At 41.6% G+C, this 20,461-nt stretch overlaps 1 protein-coding gene across 1 annotated transcript in view; it reads left to right on the forward strand.

Annotated features, from left to right (window-relative positions):
• CRYBG1 (crystallin beta-gamma domain containing 1) overlaps positions 1 to 20,461 on the forward strand; it is a 179,785-nt gene that overhangs the window by 124,066 nt on the left and 35,258 nt on the right. Inside the window, exons 3-6 of the mRNA XM_069489237.1 lie at positions 7,625 to 9,225; positions 13,943 to 16,274; positions 18,841 to 18,888; positions 18,976 to 19,094. Coding sequence (XP_069345338.1) covers positions 7,625 to 9,225; positions 13,943 to 16,274; positions 18,841 to 18,888; positions 18,976 to 19,094 — 4,100 coding nt within the window. The remainder of the gene's footprint in view (positions 1 to 7,624; positions 9,226 to 13,942; positions 16,275 to 18,840; positions 18,889 to 18,975; positions 19,095 to 20,461) is intronic.

Below are 20,461 nucleotides of genomic sequence, written 5' to 3' on the forward strand. Positions count from 1 at the left end.
TAATTCAACCTGATGATTATCTTTCTGAGAAAAAGAAAATGTTAGGGAGAGCAGTAGGGAAACATTCTGGGTTACTGGTTACTCATAATTAGGCGCACAGTAAGTATTAGTCAGGATTGCAGCACAGGAAACACACGGCACGCTCTACTTGAGTCACTGAGGAAATGAGGACTATTTACAAAGTATGGGCAAGGTTTTAAGGCAACTAAGAGGGACTAAAGAAGCTTAAGCTTCAGGGTTCTTCACTCACCTGGCCCCTTCCAAGGCTGTGTCCCTAAATCTGTAATCTAGAATTTTGTGTTCTTTTACTTAAAGAAAGCTCTTAAAATCATATATGCCTCATGCCCCACAAAACTTCGTTCTACCCCAAGCAAAGGCTAGTGAGGCAATCCCGGACTGGCACCTGCTGAGACCCTTTTCTATCTTAGGCCAGAAGGAGCAAGAGGAGGAAGCTACCACTGGAACGTGGAGAGAGAGTACAGCTGCAGGGGAGGGCTGCCTGACAAAGACTGGCCAAACCCAGCCACACCCAACCCAGAACCTCACTGGGAGATGGAGATATGGGGAAAAATCAGTGCCTCCCACTGGCTGAACCTAAGCAAAGCCAAAGGGCAAGGACGTCAGTTTCTATACTCCATGATGATTGGGGGCTGGGGCACAGACAAGGGTGTGTGAAAGGTGAGCAAATAGAAATATCCAACTCTGTTTACAGAATTACTTGAATTCTAAACACAGAACTCCATCACAAGAGAGGGTTTATTTGCTGTCTCTTTTACTGTATTGCATGGCCTGAGAATAAGCATACCACACCAGATGTTATGTGCTCTATGCAGTCAATACATTCATCAAAGTGGTCCATAAATCATATTCTAGTAAATAAAGTCTCATTTTTCTAAGACTACATTGTAACTTCAAATGGGAAAAATTACCAAGCTAGCTTTTAGAAAGCCTGATTTGTGTCTTAGGAAAATTATTTATATTTTTTGGGCACGGTTTGCCTCTTTAAGGTGAGGAGAAAAATTCTGACACAAAGTGGACGCTCAATAATTATTGGGGGAATGAATGAGTGAGTGATACTACAACTCGAACATACCATGATCTTATCTTTTTTCTTCCTTTCTGATTGGTCAAGTGTCAGTGGCTTTAATCAATTAGGTTTCGCTCTGTCTCTGTCAAAAAGTAAATGACCTAAAGACAGTAGTTACCCGAAACTGGGAGTCTGCTTTGTGAAAGAAACTCTTTGGGAGAATGAAAATTTCACTCTTTCATACATGATGGCTTCTGTGTTCAATAATGCCTCTTTTTCAGGACACTGTTTAAGCTAGAAGTTAAAAAAAAATAGTCTATCACTGTTTTTTCACCCAATGATATACCTTTGGTTTTACACAACAGGATGTGATTGTTGTTTGGCTTAAAGTGGCAGCATGGGAAAAAAACATTGAGGTGTAAGTAGAGAGGCATGTGTCATTTGATGATGAAAGGACATAGAAGAGATTTTAAAAGCAGGGAAAAATAGTGAGCAGCAGAGATGGAGTGGGCACTGGAAGTGGTGACAAATATTAGAAGTAGCACAGAGTGAGCAAGCCTTCCACCCTGGCAGCCTAGGGAGGAGTGATGCTGGAGAGGAAGGCTCTGAAGCCCTTCAGGGATTATTGGTTGCACCATATGAAATTGGGCCGTAGATCAAAAATGGTCAAATGTAGCAATTTCACATGCTTTCTTCATAAGAGGCCTGCCCACTACTGAATAGTGGTATAGCCTGTGGGTCATTTAATGCAAGTGTTCACTCATTGTAACGGCCCTAGAAGAAATCACTATTATAGCACGAACGTAATAACAGAGGTTCATAGTTCTGTCTCTGGAATCATTAAGAAGTAGCTAAATTATATTTAGTATAACTGAGGGAGGGAACTGTATAACATATAATAGAAAAATATTAATTTAAAAAGTTAAAATGAAAAGTTTCAGTGTTTAATATAGCAGTTTACTTATACGAACATTTCATTTCTTCTTTTGCATTGTGTGTGTGTGTCTATTTAGAGTGGGCCATATATTGTATGTTGGTGCAGTAATTATCAAAAAGGAAAACACAAAATGGAGAGGTGGGGAGGATAGTTAATTTATTTTAAATGCCTATTTCAAATCTAGGTCTGTAGTATCAGGAATTTGTATCTGGATCCTTAAATTTAATTTCACCTGTCTGGTGTGTCTGATGCTGAGATGATACTCTGCCATATACTTACCATGGGAAAATGTGATTTTAACTTTAATTCTAAAAGTCTTCAGAATGAACATCCTGGAAGTTATAAGAAAAGAGTGATGTCTCCTCATGAAAGTCTGTGTTACTTTTTGTGTTTCTCTCAAAGTAACTCTACTATAGATTTTCTATCCAGATTTGACTATTTCTTTTTTCTCCCTCTTCCCCACTCCCCATCTTTGTGTTTTATTTAGCTGTCACGTGGTTCTAAAGTATTTCTTACTTTTATTGAACAGAATTTTCTGATCCCATTTTTAAAAGTTGAAGGGTAAAGTGGCTCAGATTCCTAAATTTTTAAGCCACACAACTAAAACACTAAAACTATTCTTTTAAAAAAAATCCATTCAGAAAAAAAAATTCTTCACCAGCACAAACACACATATAGAAGTGTTGTAAACAAATAACATGGCCAATCATATCATTTACAATAATCACTGGTTGACTCTTCCTCACTATGGCTGAAGAACTAAGGTCTCTTTCAGAAATCAACAAAGTGAGCTCTTAGGGAATCACAAGTGCTTAGGAAAAAAAAGAGTTACTTTGTACATTGATGACAACATGTTAGAAGGATGCACAGGTGGGTACATGTACAAAGATCTTGATCTGCTTTCTCGAGTCAGACCTGGGCTGGGAGCCAGGAGTAAACCTGAAGAAATCAAAGTTTGTGTGCCAGTAGCTCCATTAACGTGCAGAACACTCACATGGGCTGAATAAAGCTGCAAAGTCTTGACCACACTAAGTCTCGGGCAGAAAAGATTTTCATTCTGTTTTGTTTAGACCCGTGTTTCTAGTTATCTCCAAGAGCATTGAAAACTCCCCCTTGGAAGTGAGGAGGATGTTACTAATTCTTTAGCAGCAGCAAATACTTTATGTTCGTGTCTAGCTGTAAATCCCTGTGCTAGCTTTGAGAATGCAGACAAGACATTTTTCCTGTTCTTGAGGGACTCACATTCTACTGAGGAATGAAAAGCTGGGAAACATCATTTATTTTTAAACAGTATGTTATTTACATTTTCAAATAATATGCTCAACATATTTTTCTTTGATCCTCAAACATGATTTCAGGTGAAATACTTCTAAATTTAAAGCAATTATTCCAATTGGTAATCTGAAAAAAATTGCAATAAATACACTATCTTGCCTGTTATTAATATGTCCAGACATTTTGAACATACTGGAGTTTATGTTAATGATTTATCCTGTATGTCCTGGACTTTTGCTCTCCGTTAGTTAGGAGATAACACAGATCTTTGAAATTATATATAACAGTGCAAAGTAACATTTACTAAGTGGTATCTGCTGATAGCAGGTGTTGCCAAACCACAAAGGTTGAGAATCACAGAACAGCACTGCAGCCAGTGCTGCCTGGGCCTCTACACACTGCTGGAGGACGATCTTGTCATGGATGCTCACATATGTCCCTTAATGAGCCACATTTAATATTAGCCAACAAGAATATTCTAAAACAGGTCCTAGCACAAATCCCATAGACCACCTATAAAATAATCCTATTGTGGACTGCTGCATCCCAGTTGGGCATGGGTGATGGGGGGTGCCAAATGCAGGTTCTGCACAGTGAGGTGTGCAGGCTGCCTTAAGTAAGGTAGGCAGAAAGTACCTGGTAACAAGATAAATACAAAAAGAGGTTCCTAGATTGCATGTGCTCTGAGAACCCTCAGGCCTCTGCCCAAGCCTGGAGGAGAGCTGGGGCAAGTCTGGGGGAGCATGGAGGAGCCTGACGGGCCCGGCAACCTCTTTGCAAAATAGTCCCCTTCCTAACAGATTATCATTAAGGTTGAGGGACAAGGTGCTGGGTCTCTGGCCTCCCATCCTAGGTTTAAGACTCTAAACCCAAAGGCTCAAACCTACAAAGGTGCCCACTAACACTCTCTGATGACTACCAGACCATCTAGTTTTCTGTTCTCCATCTGCCATACTTCCTCCCTGAGCAGCGGAAAGAAGCAATCCCTAGCTGAAAAGAAATGTGCATCCTGTTTAGGAAGGGGTGTTCCTCAAAGATGTGACTGAGGACTTTACTCAGGAGGCATGGAGCATTCTGAGCACTGTTCAGATGATCCTGTTTGGAGATGTGATCCTGGACATCTATAGGGACCTGGCCCCTAGGGGGAAGACTGCATTCCCCTGTAAATGAGAGTCTGTCCTTTGAAATGACATGGGTCCCTCCCTTAAGAACTATGAAATGTGTATCCAAGCCAGATGGACTGTGCCACACACTGCATTTCTGCTCTTTATTTCCCAGGGAAAATCTCTATTCTTTGTAGAAGGCACAAGATTTATACGATCTGAAGAGAAACCAGAGTATGAAAATCTCTATTTTTAAAGCAACTTTATTAAGATATAATTATACCCATATTAAGTGTACAGTTTGATGAGTTTTGAAAGATATGTACATGTGTAACCATCACTATAATCAAGATATAGAGCATTTCCTTTATACCCAAAAGTTCATTAGAGCCTCTTCCCAATCATGTCCACCCATCCCTTGCCACCCCCTGCCTCCACCCTCAGGCAACCACTGATCTACTATCATAAGTTAGATTTGCACTGTCTAGAATGTCATATAAATGTAAACATGCAGTATGTAATCTTTGGAGTCTGGCTTCTTCCACTTGGCATAATGCTTTTCAGATTTGTCCATGTGGTTACATGTTTCAGAAGTGTGTCAGTAGTATTCTGTTGTATGGATATACCACAGTTTGTTTATTCATTTACCAGTTGATGGGTGTTTGAGTTGTTTCTAGTTTCTGGCTATTATGAATGAAGCTGCTATGAACATTTATGTGTAAATAAATAAAACTCTGGAATTCTGGTAAATTCAACAGAACAGTCTGGCAAGTGATAAACAGGCTGCCCCTCTCGGGGGAGGAGGAGTCAAGTAGTTGAGACAAGTAGAGGAGCAAACTTTTTTTGTAAAATACAGCTATAGTCAAAACTGAAAAACATGCCTGTATTGAGCACGGAGAGGACTGCTGATCAGGCATCTTCACTGTATGGGAAAACGAATTGCAACATCATTGGCAGGATGGAATAATATGTACCCTTAGTTGTTTTATTTTGACAGGGACTGGAATTGAGCCAAGAGACTCAAACCTATTTTCCTGGCTACTTCTTCAGGATACGTTTGAAGGCCTGTCCAGGCAGTGGAGACAAAGAGCTCTATATCAGAGTCAGACAGACTTTACTGGCTGTGGGGCCTTGGACAGAGATAAGTCACCTTGGCAAATGGGCATGAAAAGACTGCCTACCTTAAGGGGTGCTGGGAGGATAAAATGAGAATCTACATAAAGCACTTAGCAAGGCTCTGGTGCCTAAGGATGGCTCAGTAAACATGTATTATGACTTATAAATCATGTGACACCTTTGATTTGTAGAAAAAGAATCTAAATGTTTCATCAGGAAGTCAGAATATTTTAATGTATTTTTTCTTAAATCACACTGCGAATTCTTTCCAGTACTATTTATATAACTATTGAAGAACTGAATTAATCAAAACCTGGTTAGATTTTTAGAAACATAGCACCTCAGTCACAAAAGCTCCAGGTGGCTGCACTCTTAGTCCCTCTCTCAGCAGCAGCTGTCTAGTCCCAAAGCTCCCACAGGTGCTTCTCAGACCAGATTTGCCTCAGGAGTTTGTGAGCAAATCTGATTCATGAGCACCTCCTCAGCCCCGACTCTGGGGGTGTGTGACCTGTGTGCCCGCTGAACCTCGAGTGCTCTAAAAGGGGCCCGGTGGTGGAGTGGAAGGCGCATGGCCTGGAAGGGGAGGACTTGGGTTTGAATTCTGACTTTATTGCCCCTCTCCCTCCCCCACTTTCTCTCTTTATGGTCCGAGCTTCCTTTTCTCATTTCTACTGTGGGGTAACAGCATTACCTCACTAGGCTGTAGCAGGATTACACGATATTTTTAATACAGTGCCAGGATTGTCTCAACAAATGCTCGCTGACTCTGTTAATTTCACGCTTTATTTTACCCTCTTTCCTATTTCCCATCTCCAAAGTCCACCGGCTGCATGTAATCCAAATGAAATGGAGCTGCTTTAAAGAGTAATTGGGGAATCTCCCAGTAGATAGTCAATATTGTCCTGAATGTTCCCCTTCCAGGAAAGGTGGGAATCTTTTCTGTCTTACCAGGACTCCAGCTAGCACCTGGGTTTTGAGTGTGAGCGTTAAGTCTTAAGACATTGCAGCCGCAGGTTTGGGCCTAGTTTCTGTGGAGTCGGTTACCTGGAATACGCTTCCGTCCCCTAGGAGCACAGCTGTGCCCGCCTCCTGCTCCTCCTGCCCACCGCTTGGCCCCTCACCTACCCAGTCGTGCGCTGGCACACCCCGGCGCGCCGCCGCGCCCATTGGCGGGTTTGCTTTTATTGATTTGTTCTGAGCTCTCTCCTGGCTTCCAGCGTGGGCACCAGGTGAGAGCCGTTTTGCTCCAGGCTATGTAAGAAGTGTAGGTTTCCCCCCTTCCCGGCACCCGTGCGGGTCGTTAGCGGCTGGCCCAAGGGCTTCCGCCCGTGCGCGCCCGAAGCCCCGCGGGGTGGCAAGGGACTGGCCAGGGCCGAAGGCGGCGTGGACAGAGCTCCACGCGCTCCCGGGCCCGGAGGAGGGTGTGCGAAGGCGGTCGCCCCGGCATCTTCGTGGCTGCAGTCGCTCGCTTCTTCCTACTCACGCTCCTAGGACCTCCCCGAGGGGAAAAGACTCCGCGGCGAGCCCAGAGACCCGGCGTGGGTTCGCGGGGGCCCTGCGGGCGTTTGAACGGTCGCGCGCTTCTCCCATTGGAGGTCGGGTGAAGGGCGGGGCCCAGGTGCAGGGTCCCTCCGAGTTTTCTTTGTTTGGGGTTTGCAAGTACTGTATGTTGGCTTCTTAACGTTCTCGAGGAGAAGACTGCTAGCACGGCTTTTTTCTCGTACTCTTCTCCTTCTTCAAAAAGAAAAGGGCGGTGTTTCAGAAAGAAATTCCGCCTTAAGATATTTCAGTATTTTTACTGCACTTTGGTCACGCCTAGCTGTTTTGCAATTGCATCTTTATTGAGGAAGGAGGTAAAAAGCAAAAGCTAGAGAGAACTGGGAGTTGTTTGTTTTGTATATGTGATTACTTGGACCTTTCCAATTTTCCTTAAAAAAAGATAAAAGGAAATGTTATCCTAAGTAGTGCCCCAGAAGTTTACGTGTTTAAGAAAAATTTAAAACTTAAGACTAGAGTTTATTTTGTTGGAATGAATGTAACAGAGCTCCAATTTCTCATTTTCAATTAGAAACTCTGATCTATTATTTTGGCTTGTAGTTCTACACTATGCTACTAAAGGGGGAAACACCAGATTCTCAAATCTTCCCATCCCCTCTTCTTTTTCAGTCCAGAGCACAACTGCCAGATGAGAACAGAAGGAAGCCAGTTTTAGGGAAACTTGGCACTCTATTCGCGGCGGGAAGGAGAAGGAACACCAGGACCGGTCTAGAGAGTCCCACCAGCTCAAATGCCAAATCAGTCTCTCCCAAAGATGTAACCTCTTCTAAACTCCCTGAAAGAGAGAATGAGAAGAGTAAATCTCAGAGCAACCAACCAAAGCAAAGGGGCACGAGCGAGGAGGGCTCCCCCCAGGAGAGACCCCAAGAGGCAGAAGGCGAGCACTCGGAGAACTGCGTCCAGGCGTTGCCCCCTGAGGCGGAGCTGTCACCTTGCTCCAGCAGCAGTGCAGCGGCTGCGGCTGTGCAGCAGTGCCATGAAAGTGATTCACCCCAATTAGAACCTCTGGAGGCAGAGGGAGAGACTTTCCCAGATGCCACCACCGCTGCCAAGCAGCTGCATTCCTCGCCAGGGAATTCCTCCAGGCAAGAGGACTTAGAGACGCCAGCCCGCAGTCCGGGGGAGGACGCTTCGCTGGGCTCTGGCCGAGAACAGGTGACTTCCCGGGGTGCGAGGGGTGTGCCGGGGTCGCCCACCCGGGAGCGGCCGGCAGGAGGACTAGACGAAGCCCCTGAGGGAGTCCCCAGGCTGTGTGCCGAAGGAGGGTCTCTGGGGCCCCTAGACGCGCGCAGCCAGCCCCCCGAGGACGCATCTGCTCCGACAGGTGACTCTCCAGCCGAGGGCGCCGAGAATAGGGGCGGCTCGGGGCAGGCCAACGGCACAGCCCGGCCCGAAAGGCGCGATTCTCAGCCGGGCGACCGTCCTCATCCCGCTAAAGTGTTGACTTTGGACATCTACTTAAGTAAGACTGAAGTGGAGCAGGTGGACGAGCCGGTCGTGATTACTGCCAGGGCAGAAGATTGCGGCGACTCGGACGACATGGAGAAGAGGTCGAGCGGTCGCAGGTCCGGGAGGCGGAGAAAGTCGCAGAAATCCACCGACTCCCCCGGTGCAGAAGTCGAGCTGCCCGAGAGCACTGCGAGGGACGACGCGGTGTTCGACGACGAGGTGGCGCCAAACCCGGCCACGGACAGCGTCTCCGCCGAAAAGAAAGTGAAATCTCCGCGGGCGGCCCCTGACGGGGGCGTTGCCTCCGCCGCGAGCCCGGAGTCCAAACCCAGCCCCGGCCCCAGAGGGCAGCTACGAGGGGAGTCGGAGCGGAGCAAACAGCCGCTCCCGACCTCGTCCCCCACCAAGAGGAAGGGCAGGAGCCGCGCCCCTGAGGCCGTGCCCACCCCGCCCGCCAGCGGCCCGCGGGTTCCGGGCAGGGAGTCCCAAGGCACCAAGGGCGCGGCGGCCGAGAGCGGGGAGGAGGCGGCTCGGGTCGTCCCCCGCGAGCTCACCGTCAGGAGCAGCTCGCTGCTGCCGGAGATCAAGCCCGAGCACAAGCGGGGCCCGCTGCCCAACCACTTCGACGGCCGGGCGGAGGGAGGTCGAAGCAAAGAGCTGGGCAGATCGGCAGGAGCCTCTGGAGCTGCTGACGCCGACGGCTTGAAGCCCAGGAACCATTTCGGTGCGGGCAGGTCCACGGTGACTACCAAAGTGACCCTGTAAGTAGCTGCGGAATGGGTCCGGGCCGAGTTTGGCAGACGTGCTGGGGCGCCGCTCTGAGAGGCTCGGGGTCTTCCCATTTGTGGAAGAAATCACTGCACAGAATTGCCTCCATGTGTTGAACCTAAGATAGTGAAAGGGCCAGTTTACACAGTTAGTTAACAGTTACACGTGTGGCCGCCGCCTCGGTTAGTTCCTATTTTAATATATGATTTAAGTAAAAATAGGCTATCCTTTGAGGCTCAGTGCTTACATATAGAAATAAGACTTAATGGCTTGACACGGGTTAATTCTGTTTTTCATTCAAAATGTACACGTGTGTTCCAGAGTAGGACGTTCTTAAAACACACATGCAATGCATTTCAAAACTTGGAGCAAACACTGATATATATGTATGTTCTGTATGACCCAGTAGCTTTGACGTGTGTGAGTTTAAGAGAATTCACAGAACCTTTTATGGAACTTAGTGCATTATTGGCCGAAAGCTTTAAAAAAAAAAAAAAAAAAGCCCCCAATTCAATTATCTTGGTTGCTTCTTTCCCTTTATTATGTTAGGCAATCTGGTAATATTTTTGCCTCCAGGTTGAAAAGTAGTTTTAAGTTATTGAAATGGAGAAAGATCAGTGTTCTTACTGGCAGATTATTTGCTAGGTGATAGGACACAAAACAACAGACTGTGACTACTGTTAAGTTTATTGATTTTACAAATGTTTATTGAGTACCTTCTGTAGGTGGTATTGTGTTAGGTACTATGGGGAGAAAAAAAAACTACATCGATGATTCAACTATTGCCCTTGAAAATTTTATGGCCCCTTCTGGCACACAAGAAACACACAAATCAAATAACAATATGAGGTGATATCTGATTAAACTGCCAAATGGTTGTTACCATCTGTAAAGGCTGGGGAAGTGGAAGGGAGGAAGAATCACTACCCTGATGATAAATGTCATTTGTGCAGGTGGACAGAACAGGGAGGGCGCTATAAAACGGTTAAGAACCTCCCTTCCCACACTCCTGCTCCCCATTCACCAGTTAGTACAGATGAAAATGATTAAACACTCACGTTTTTCCTACACTCTCACATGTGAATTTAACAAATGTTAAAAGAGCTGGTATTTTCACCACCTTATCATTCTTGAAGTAAATGGTTTCCTTCTATTTGATTTCTTGGATAAGTAAGCTTTAGAGTAGGAGGTCTGTTTGGTAAACACCTGAGAGGAAAATGTGCTTAATGAATCACGTGAACTACCTCACCAGCTGCCAACCTAGAGATCTTTGATAGAGTCAGCTATTTATTCTGCCATGGTAGCATTGTAGAAATAACCTGAGTGTATGATGCCCATTATTTGTAGAAGACCAATGTGACTGAACGCTGAAACCTCCTAAGTGTGAGCCTTAGAGAAACGTTGCTGTGTACCTAATTCAGGACGCTTCACCTGTTTCCAATCAGAAGACACCAGTAGAAAAACCAGAAACCTGTTAAGGAATAGGGTAAACAGGGAAGATGATCTTACCATGAAACGCTTCTTCATGTGCTATTTCCTGTAGTAGAACTAAATGAAATGTCTCTTTCTCAGTTCTGATTATTTTCTACCTAAAAATTTTCTTTACCGCTCAGTTTATTTAATTTTGTTTTGCACATATCCTTGCACACGGTGAACTGGCAAATTATTGAAAGGGAAAATTAATAATTCTTTCTAGTCCTTTGACCTATTTCTGATGGGTTTTCTTTCAGACCCTTTAATTCTTCCTATGACTGTATTGCAAGTAAAAATGTTAATCAGATTAATTTTTAAAATAATCTGAGATTGAAGAGTAGAAAAACTATTTCATATTTCCTGAAAGATAGTGACTGTGAAGCAGCTTGGTTTCTTTATGCTGTTAGAAAAATTCTTCCTTCAAGTTCTCTACCAAGTGCTAAAAGTTGAAATTCTTAAAATGGTACATTTAGAATAAGGAAAATTTTCCTCTTATAACTAGGGCCTTTTAGACTCCAGATTATTTTCCCCTGTCTCTTTATAATGAGGGCATTACAACATGAATTATAGGAGCCTTCCTTTTAATCAGTCTGAAGTAGGTTAATTGTAGTGACTCTTGGTAGCAGAACTTAATAGCACAGAAAGTTTGGTTGTAAAATGTATTTTGATCTTGGTGTAAATCTTTAATGTGCAGATGTGTGTTTCCTGCCCTTAAGGTAACTTGTTGGCTAACCTGTAGCATTTTTCATTTACATCATAAGATATACTTTGATGTTTGAATTGAGTAGTTTCTTCAGCTGATTAGTGAGAATTTTTAAAAAGTATATTCTGATATACTAATGAGACCATCCCTCATTAACTGATAGTATATATAAGCTCTTTATCTAATCATCTCACTAATTTTATACTTTAAGGAAATGCTTATAAGTTCATCTTACTTTCAAATTTAAGATATGGGCCTGTAATGAGGAAGGCTAGATATCTTATGGAGATATTGGGGAAAGCAATGCCTGGGAGAAATTTATGAGCATAGATCAAATTTAGTATTTACATAAAATTTAAGAAGATGAAAATAGGCTGGGTGAGGTGGCTCACACCAGTAATCCTAGCACTCTGGGAGGCTGAAGCTGGAAGATTGCTTGAGGCCGAGAGTTTGAGACCAGCCTGAGCAAGAACAAAACTCTGTCTCTATAAGAAATGGAAAAATTATCTGGATATAGTGGTGCTCTCCTGTAGTCCAAACTACTCAGGAGGCTGAGGGGAGGATTGCTTTAGCCTAGGAGTTTGAGGTTGCAGTGAGCTGTGATTGTGCCACTGCACTATAGCCCAGGCAACAGAGTGAGATTCTGTCTCAAAAAAAAAAAAAAAAAAAAAAGATGAAAATATGAATTCTCAGTGCTGCTTTTAGAGAGACTTGATGGTAACTAGCCCAGTCTTCCCATTTTATCCAGAAAGTGTCTTTCCCGAAATCATACTGCCTGTCCCTTCCAGAAGCTTGTCAGGCCTAGCCTTCTTGAAGGCCAAGTCCATGCAGGAGACAGCATCAGATTTTAGCGCTTTTCTGCTTCTGTGTTCTTATTATCAAGGTGGCCTCTAAAGTCTGATTACTTTCTTATAGAGCTCATGATAATTCCTTGACTCTTTAAATGATAAAGATGGAAAGAACCAGAGGAGCTCATTCAGGTGAGCCTAGTTTGGCCCCATCTGGGGAAGCAGAATAGTGTAGTGGTCAGGAGCATGGCACCTGACACCAGAGTACCTGGCTTCAAGTCGTGGCCTGTCACTCATTGGCTGTGTGGCCTCAGGCAAGTTACTTCTCTAAGCCTCAGCTTCCTCATCTTAAAATAGAACATATAAAGTTGTACATTAGGTAAGGCATAGGAAGCATTGCTCAAATGCCTGGCAGTCAGTGGCTGTTGGTGGTTATTATTTATCTCTCCTGTCTTATAAACCACTAGACCAGTGGTTTAGACATTTTTTTTTTTTTTTTTAAGCTTTGGAATCCTTTCTTCTGGTCAAGCTTGTATAGAAGCAATATATAACACAGATAAGTGGGAGTGATTCTGGTTGAAAGGAGGGTGCACGGCCCCATAGTTTAGTCCCCACTATCCCCAACTGCAGCCCTTGAAAGGAACACCAAGGATTCCTTTGACCATAATTTGGGGGTGGGGTGGGGTAAAAATAACTCAGTTCTATACCATGTAGTTTTTTCATAGATAAAGTAGAGTCCAGAGAGGAAAAGTAACTTACCAAGTTCACACAGATAATTAAAATGACAGCCAGAACCGGCGCCAGCGAGTGCCAAACAGAGCACATCTTGTTTTTCTGAAAGAAAGCACTGTGTACATTCAAAGACTTATTATTTCCATCGGGGGGTAATTATACCCAAGAAATGTGACACAGAGGAGACTCTTTGCCCAAGAAGTGGTGACAAACCAACAATTGAGTAATTGATAAGTAAATTATGGTACAAACATGATGGACCTTTATGTAGCTTTAAGAAAACTTTTCAAACAAATTTTTTAGTATCCTGAAAAATGTTACCTACAAGGTTAAGTCATCTTATTACCTAAAAAAAAAATAAGATACCAAACTCTATGAACAGAATATTCTCAGTTCTATTAAAAATATTTAATTATGCACTTAAGACTGGAAATGTACTAAAACATTAACAGGGATATTCTCTGGTAGGATTATAAGGCTTTTTTTATATTTTCCAAATTTTCTACAGTGAACACACTTATATAATCGGAGAAAAATTTTATGGGGGAAGGATAAGAGGAATAAAGTATCCAAAGAGGTCAATAGGAGATGGATATTTTTTATAATCTAGGATTTGAGGTAATGTAAAAAAAAGTTATGATAAAATAAAAATACATGCTTGATATTGGGAAAATCATTTATATATTTAAAGTATGGGAATGCATTAAACATTTAAATCTGTTCTAATGTTCTTCAGGCTCTGAAATGTCTTCCAAGTCTCATGCCAAGCACTGTGCATACATATTAGGTACTCAATAAACTTGTTAATGCCTCATCCCTAGAGTTACTTAGCTATATAATCTTGTCATCCTTCATACAAGCAAAACATCTATTAAAAGTACTTAGGATTGTTTAAAAATAGTTTCATTAAAAAACAAATGTTATGTACCAGGAAGATGTTTTATAATAAATTGGTTTGTGTGTCCCACTTTTTAAAACTAGGTCAATAACTATCTTACTGCTTTTTTCTCATAGCCCTGCCAAGCCCAAACATGTGGAACTAAATCTTAAAACCCCTAAGAATCTTGACAGCTTGGGAAATGAACATAATCCGTTTAGCCAGCCAGTTCATAAAGGAAACACTGCCACTAAAATCTCCTTATTTGAAAACAAACGGGCAAATAATAGCCCAAGACACACTGACATTCGAAGCACAAGGAGCACGCCTGCCTCTAATAAAACATTTGTTGGAAGGGCGAAGCTGAATTTAGCTAAAAAAGCCAAAGAGATGGAGCAACCTGAGAAGAAAGTAGTGCCAAACGGTCACCAGAACAGTGTGCTGGTGAAGGAAATCTCTGCAGAAGCCAAAGTTTCTCTCCCTGAGGAAGAGATTCCACCAGCGACCGGGGGAATGAAAGCAGTGCCTACTGAGGGTCAAGCTCTTGGTTCTCAGCCTAACCAAGGTGATAAAGCAGATGTGCAGACAGATGCTGGCTGTCCTTCAGAACCGGTGGCTACTGCTCTGATTCCTGTCAAGGACCATGAGCTCTTAAGAGAGGGTGACTCAAAGACTGCTAACAGCAAAAGATGTGTACTTGAAGATGTGACTGATACAGCACAAGATGTCCCCAGCATTGTTAATACCAAAGATTTACCTCCAACAGCCTTACCAAAGCCACAGGATGAATTTTCTGACTCACAGCCCCCAGTGGAGTCATCTAATGGGCCTTCTCTCTCACCGTCTGCACCCATTCCTGTGGATGTTCCCGAAGACTCATGTGTTCAATCTCCCGTAAGCAATCTTCCGTGCACTGATCTAAAAGTGTCAGAAAACCGTATTTCGCCTGAATCTCATCAGAATAATGAGAAAATGCCACCCTCCAAACTTGGAGGAGAAACAAGCCCTCCTTTGTCCACAGAGCCCAGTCCAGAGGCTGTGGGAAGTGAGGGTCCATCCAAGGTCCTGGTCCAGGTCAGGTCCTTTGTGCTCCCCGTGGAGAGCACCCAGGACGTGAGCTCCCACATCATCTCAGATAGCTCTGAAGTTAGAGAAATGCAGTTGCCAAGTTGTCACAATAATGAACTTGAGGTGGTTTCCGTTGCAAGCTGTGCTCCCCAGCTAGAGGAAGTAGTGGGCAATAAGAGCACATCACCCAAACACACTCACTGCAAAGCAGAACACGTGGCCAAATCTGCCCCGCAAGTCGTGCCGTCAGAATCAGAGAGAACTCTGCCTATTCAGGCGCAAAGTCCAGACAACAAAACACCCCTGGCGACTGAATCCAGTCCTACCAACTCTCCCAACAGCAGAAATCATTTAGAAACTGCTCAAAAGCCAGATCAAAATGCTGTGAATGGCCAAAATTGCCCTGCCAGTCTTTTGAACGTTTCTGCTGATAGTGATGATAGTGTATTTGATTCTTCTTCTGATATGGAAAAATTCACTGAAATTATAAAAAAGATGGATAGTGCAGTTTGTGTGCCTCAGAAGAAAAAGAAGGCCAGGGTGCCCAACTCTCCTGCCCCTCACTTTGCCATGCCTCCAATTCATGAAGACAATTTAGAAAAGGTGTTAGATCCCAACGTGTTTACCTTTGGTTTGGGGAAGAAGAAGGAAAGCCAATCAGAAGTGTCACCGGCTTTACATTTGATGCAGAACCTTGACACAAAATCCAAACTGAGACCCAAACGTGCATCCACCGAACAGAGTATTCTCTTCAAGTCTTTGCACACTAACACTAATGGGAAAAAAGAAACTGTGGCGACTCCAGAAATAAATGCCAAAGAGAACAGGGACATCACAAATGGTGGAGTTAAGAGATCGAGGCTAGAAAAAAGTGCGCTTTTTTCAAGCTTGTTGTCTTCCCTACCACAAGACAAAATCTTTTCTCCCTCTGTGACATCAGTCAATACTATGACCACAACTTTCAGCACTTCTCAGAACAGTTCCCTATCTCAGTCTTCGGTGCCACAGCCTGTGACTGAGGGTGCCCCGCCCTGTGGTTCAAACAAAGAAAAGCCAAATCTTCCACCCAACAACTCCTTAAAGGTCTTCAACTTCGACTCATCAAATGCATCTCATTCCGGTTTGAAAAGTCCAAGCCACATGGAAAAATCCCTGCAAAAAGAGGAAGCCAAAGAAGATCTAGATTCAAAAAGCAACCTACACTTGCCAGAAACTAAATTTTCTGAATTTTCAAAACTGAAGAACAACGACAATACGGAAAAGGCAAATCATATTGAAAGTGTTTCAAAATCAAACTTGCCGAACTATGGAAACAGTGACACCGACTTCATGGGTCTTTTCAAATCAAGCCGGTTTGACCCAAGCATTTCTTTTTCTGGAATGTCGTTATCAGATACAATGGTAAGTAACTGTATATGATCATTTATTTGGGGTATTTATAAAGCGAGGGGAGAGAGGGATGAGGAGCAACTTATGTTACTCGTTTAGAAATGGTTATGCTTATGTATGATAGTTTTCTATTTATTCATCACGTATTTGAAAACCTGCTATGTACAAGGGTCTGTGAGGGTCCAGGAAAAAAGATATTAAGATTCTTCTCTCAAGGCATTCATAGTCTAGCAGGGAGATTAAGCTACAGATATTTTAAGGCACCTGTGAATTTTTATGTTGTATTATGAAAGGTATAGATAAGGTGCTTTGAGAGTTCAGAGACAGACAAGATACTTTTTCTTATCTCTTCTGTATAAAAATGTTCAATACTATCCTTGGAATTTTGAAGATTTATGAAGCAGCCTCCTCTATTTAGAAAGCAAACTTTCCTAATTCCTTTTCTCACACTGTGAGATTCACTTTCTTCCCCTAAGTAGCAATATGTGTTTATCCCATGCAATTGAGAAAGTATTTTCTCTTTGTTGGGAAATAATTTTAATCAGGAAAATAATTTTTTTCCTGCAAAGTTATGGGGAGTACAGAATTTTGGTTTCTGTTGGATCTTTCCTTTAATATAATAGAAGAAGAAAATATGATTTTGAGGAAAAATTTTGATTTCTGCATCTTCTTTTATTTGACTGCCAGAAGTTGTTTATTTTAGTTTTTGGTGTGAGCTTATGTCTTTTTGTTACCAAGTTTAATACTCAAGGTTGAAGAAGGACAGTGAAAGAGGAAGGCAGAATATAAGATTTAGAGATCAGTTCTGCCAGCCTGGCCACCTGAGTGGAGCTCGTATTCTGGTGTTCACCCTGTGAACCAGCTTATCTGGCAAGTGAGGACTGTGATTCAGCACAGTTTTTCCAGACAGAAAATACCCTGCCCCCTTCCTCATCTGTACCTGGGACTGCAGCATGTTTCAGTGTATTGAGGGGCCTTTGCTACAATCCCATCATAGAATGTGATTTTGGAAGCTCTTTCAAAATATATAGTTGGGTTTCCAACAGAGGTGCAGATACCTTTTTCCTATAATTTCATAAACCCAATGGGTTTCAAACTTTTTGGTCTTGGGACCCTTTTACATTTAAAAATTATTGGGAACTCCAAAGAGCTTTTGTTTATATGGGATATGCCTATCAGAATTTACTATATTAGAAATTAACACTGAGAACATTGTAAAACACCAGAACGTACAAGTGCACGTTCCATCAGCCATCAGAGCAACGATGTCATCACATGTCATGGAGCCTTACTCCACTGGACACCTGTGAGAGAAGATGGAAAAGGCAAATAACCTCTCCTTATTATAAAAATAGTTTTGACTTCCCTTGTGCACTCCCTGAAAGGACCTTGGGGAACTCCCAGGGGCCTCTGGAACATACTTTGATGACCACTGCTATAAACAAATAAGACTGAATCAGCCTATAGTACTCAGACATCATGAAATTCCTATTTCTCTCAAGCAGAAAATTTGCTCTAGTCTACTTCGCATTCATTATGGCTTTGTTCTTTTTAATTATTCTTAGATCATTTCTCTTATTTGACTATAGTCTGACAGAGTCTGACAACAGAATATACAGAGTTTTACTATGAAAACCAAGTTGAATGGTGTAAAAAGGAGAAACAAAATGCTTTATACTTTTTCTAGGCCTTTTTATGATTAAAAAAATTTTATCTGTCTTTAGGGTCTGGGCTTTGAGTTTTGTTTTAAATGTTAGGCCTTTTCTTCAGTTTATCTATTTCTCATGTGTATATATAAAAGAGTACATGCTATTTTGGTCTCTAATAACGCTCTAGTGGAACCTTATGGGCTTGTGAGCATCTTACACTGTAGTATGATGAAAGAGCAATAGATCAAAGGCAGTTCTTAGAATAGGCATCCAGGTTGGCATTGAAAGTTGTCCATGTTTTGTAATATTTTTACATGTATAATTATTTTTATTATCTTATGCATTTCTAGTTTTACTGGTCTTGTCAGATAGTCTTGAAAATGATTAATTTTTGGAGCCATATAAAAATATATTTGTCCATCAAAAAAAGGATTAATATACTATATGGAATGTACATTGTGAAATATAACATAAACACTTATTTAGACTAGTAGTTATGTGATGGTAGATGTTACTATGAAAAAACATTTATAAATTTAGGTAGGGTGTGTATATGAATACATAAAATTGATTCAACTCTTTCTAGGTAAGTAATATATTCTAATTTCTCTTTGAGATTATTTGAATTATAACCTCTTAGATGGGTTTTTATTATGTGAACTGACATAAAACATAGGTTTGACTTTTGAGCCCTGAATTTTCTAGTATTGGTGAAAATATCCTAGAAATTGAAATGGCTAATTCAGTTAGAGGGGAAAAAAGCTCTTAATTTAGAAGAGTTTAACAACTTTAGTATAGATTAAGGTGGACGTGTTTCAAAATTGATAAATTGTGAGATTAAATATGATCTACTTAAAGGATCATGGTGGAGAAAAGACTGTTATGGAAAGTTGTAATTATTTATTGTGTTCTTGTTCATCTGATTACAGACTTTTAGAGGAAGTGTACAAAATAAACTCAATCCCCGACCTGGAAAGGTAAGATTATTTTCTATTTCTAGTCTCTATTTTATTTTGGTCTCATAGAGTACAACAAAATGTGCTGCCCCTTTCATTTTCTTGTAGGTAGTGATATACAGTGAACCCGATGTCTCTGAGAAGTGCATTGAAGTTTTCAGTGACGTTCAGGATTGCAGTTCTTGGAACCTCTCTCCAGTGATACTCATAAAAGTTGTAAGAGGATGGTAAGAATGGCACTTCAAGTTCCTGACTTACAGTGTTTGTGTTTTACATTCTTAATTACCTATTTGGTCCTCACTACTTATTTAAAATTATGCCTTTATCAATGTAAAGTGCAGAAAATACTACTTATAGTAAAACAAGGAATTCATATCTAAAAAATATGGTTTTTAATCATGTTTCTGATTGTAGGAGTGATAAAAATTGAGAAAGTGCAGTAAAACTAGCTTCTTTTCCCCACATACCATTGCTTTGGAGTAGTCATACATCTGGGTCTGTAATATACTTTTGGTTAATGAGTTTTAGATGAGGTTGATAAGAATTGCACTAGTCATGTTGCTAGGCCTGATGTGACTTTTTAAAAATCTATAAGGAAAGACATTTTTGCTAACTTTTTTGTGGCAGTTCAGTGAAGGACTAACCTAAAATTTAATTTACTTTCCAATTTTTCAACAAAAGATAGTTTTGATAAAGAAACTGGTGAAAATATAAATACTTTGACAGTTTTTAAGATTGTTTACCAGCTTAATTGCCTCTTGAAAATGCACAGGAAGTTGAATAAAGGGCAAGTTAAAAAAAAAACTAATCTGGCATAATACTTATCTTCAGTATCTATCTATAAACTTTTTTGAAATAAAGAAGGTAGCATTCTAGATATTTATGGTTTAAAAAATTAGTTTTTATTTTGGTTGCCATTAGAATAAATATGTAACATCTTTCTTATTAGATTTTTAGGTATTTCAAGATATTTTTCTGTATGTTCAACATATTCATTAGAAAAAACAGTTTACTTTTATTCTATAATTTGAAGACTGAGAATTGCACTAAAAATAAATTTTGTGACAATTTTAACAGAACAGTGCTTTTTCTGTTCTTTTGCAATTTTTGTTGGCTTTTTCTTGAAACCCTAAGCACTTACACTATCATATGTTGACATGAGGTTCTTCTTTAGTGTTTGGCTGTTATTAGGAAGAATATTTAAAAAATGCTTCCCATTAACATGCCTGTAGTCCTTTGTGTCAGCATATCTATTGATATGGCTGTGATACGTAAGTGAAAATCCCTCTAAGAGAAATATTTTCTATATACATAAGGAGAAAAAAAAAAAAACCACTACAGTAAACACCCGTTTATCTGACTTACTATTTATAAGTCTCCACTAACTAGCAATTCCTTAGAACTGTGGTCCCCCACCCCTGGGCCATGGACCTGTACGGGTCAGTGGCCTGTTAGGAACTGGGCCACACAGCAGGAGGTGAGCAGCAGGTGGGCCAGTGAAGCTTCATCTATATTTACAGCCACTCCACATTGCTTGCATCACGGCATAAGCTCCAACTCCTGTCAGATCAGCGGTGTCATTAGATTGTCATAG

This window comes from Eulemur rufifrons, chromosome 15 (genome assembly GCF_041146395.1).
Source record: "Eulemur rufifrons isolate Redbay chromosome 15, OSU_ERuf_1, whole genome shotgun sequence".
In the NCBI taxonomy this organism is placed as follows: Eukaryota; Metazoa; Chordata; class Mammalia; order Primates; family Lemuridae; genus Eulemur; species Eulemur rufifrons.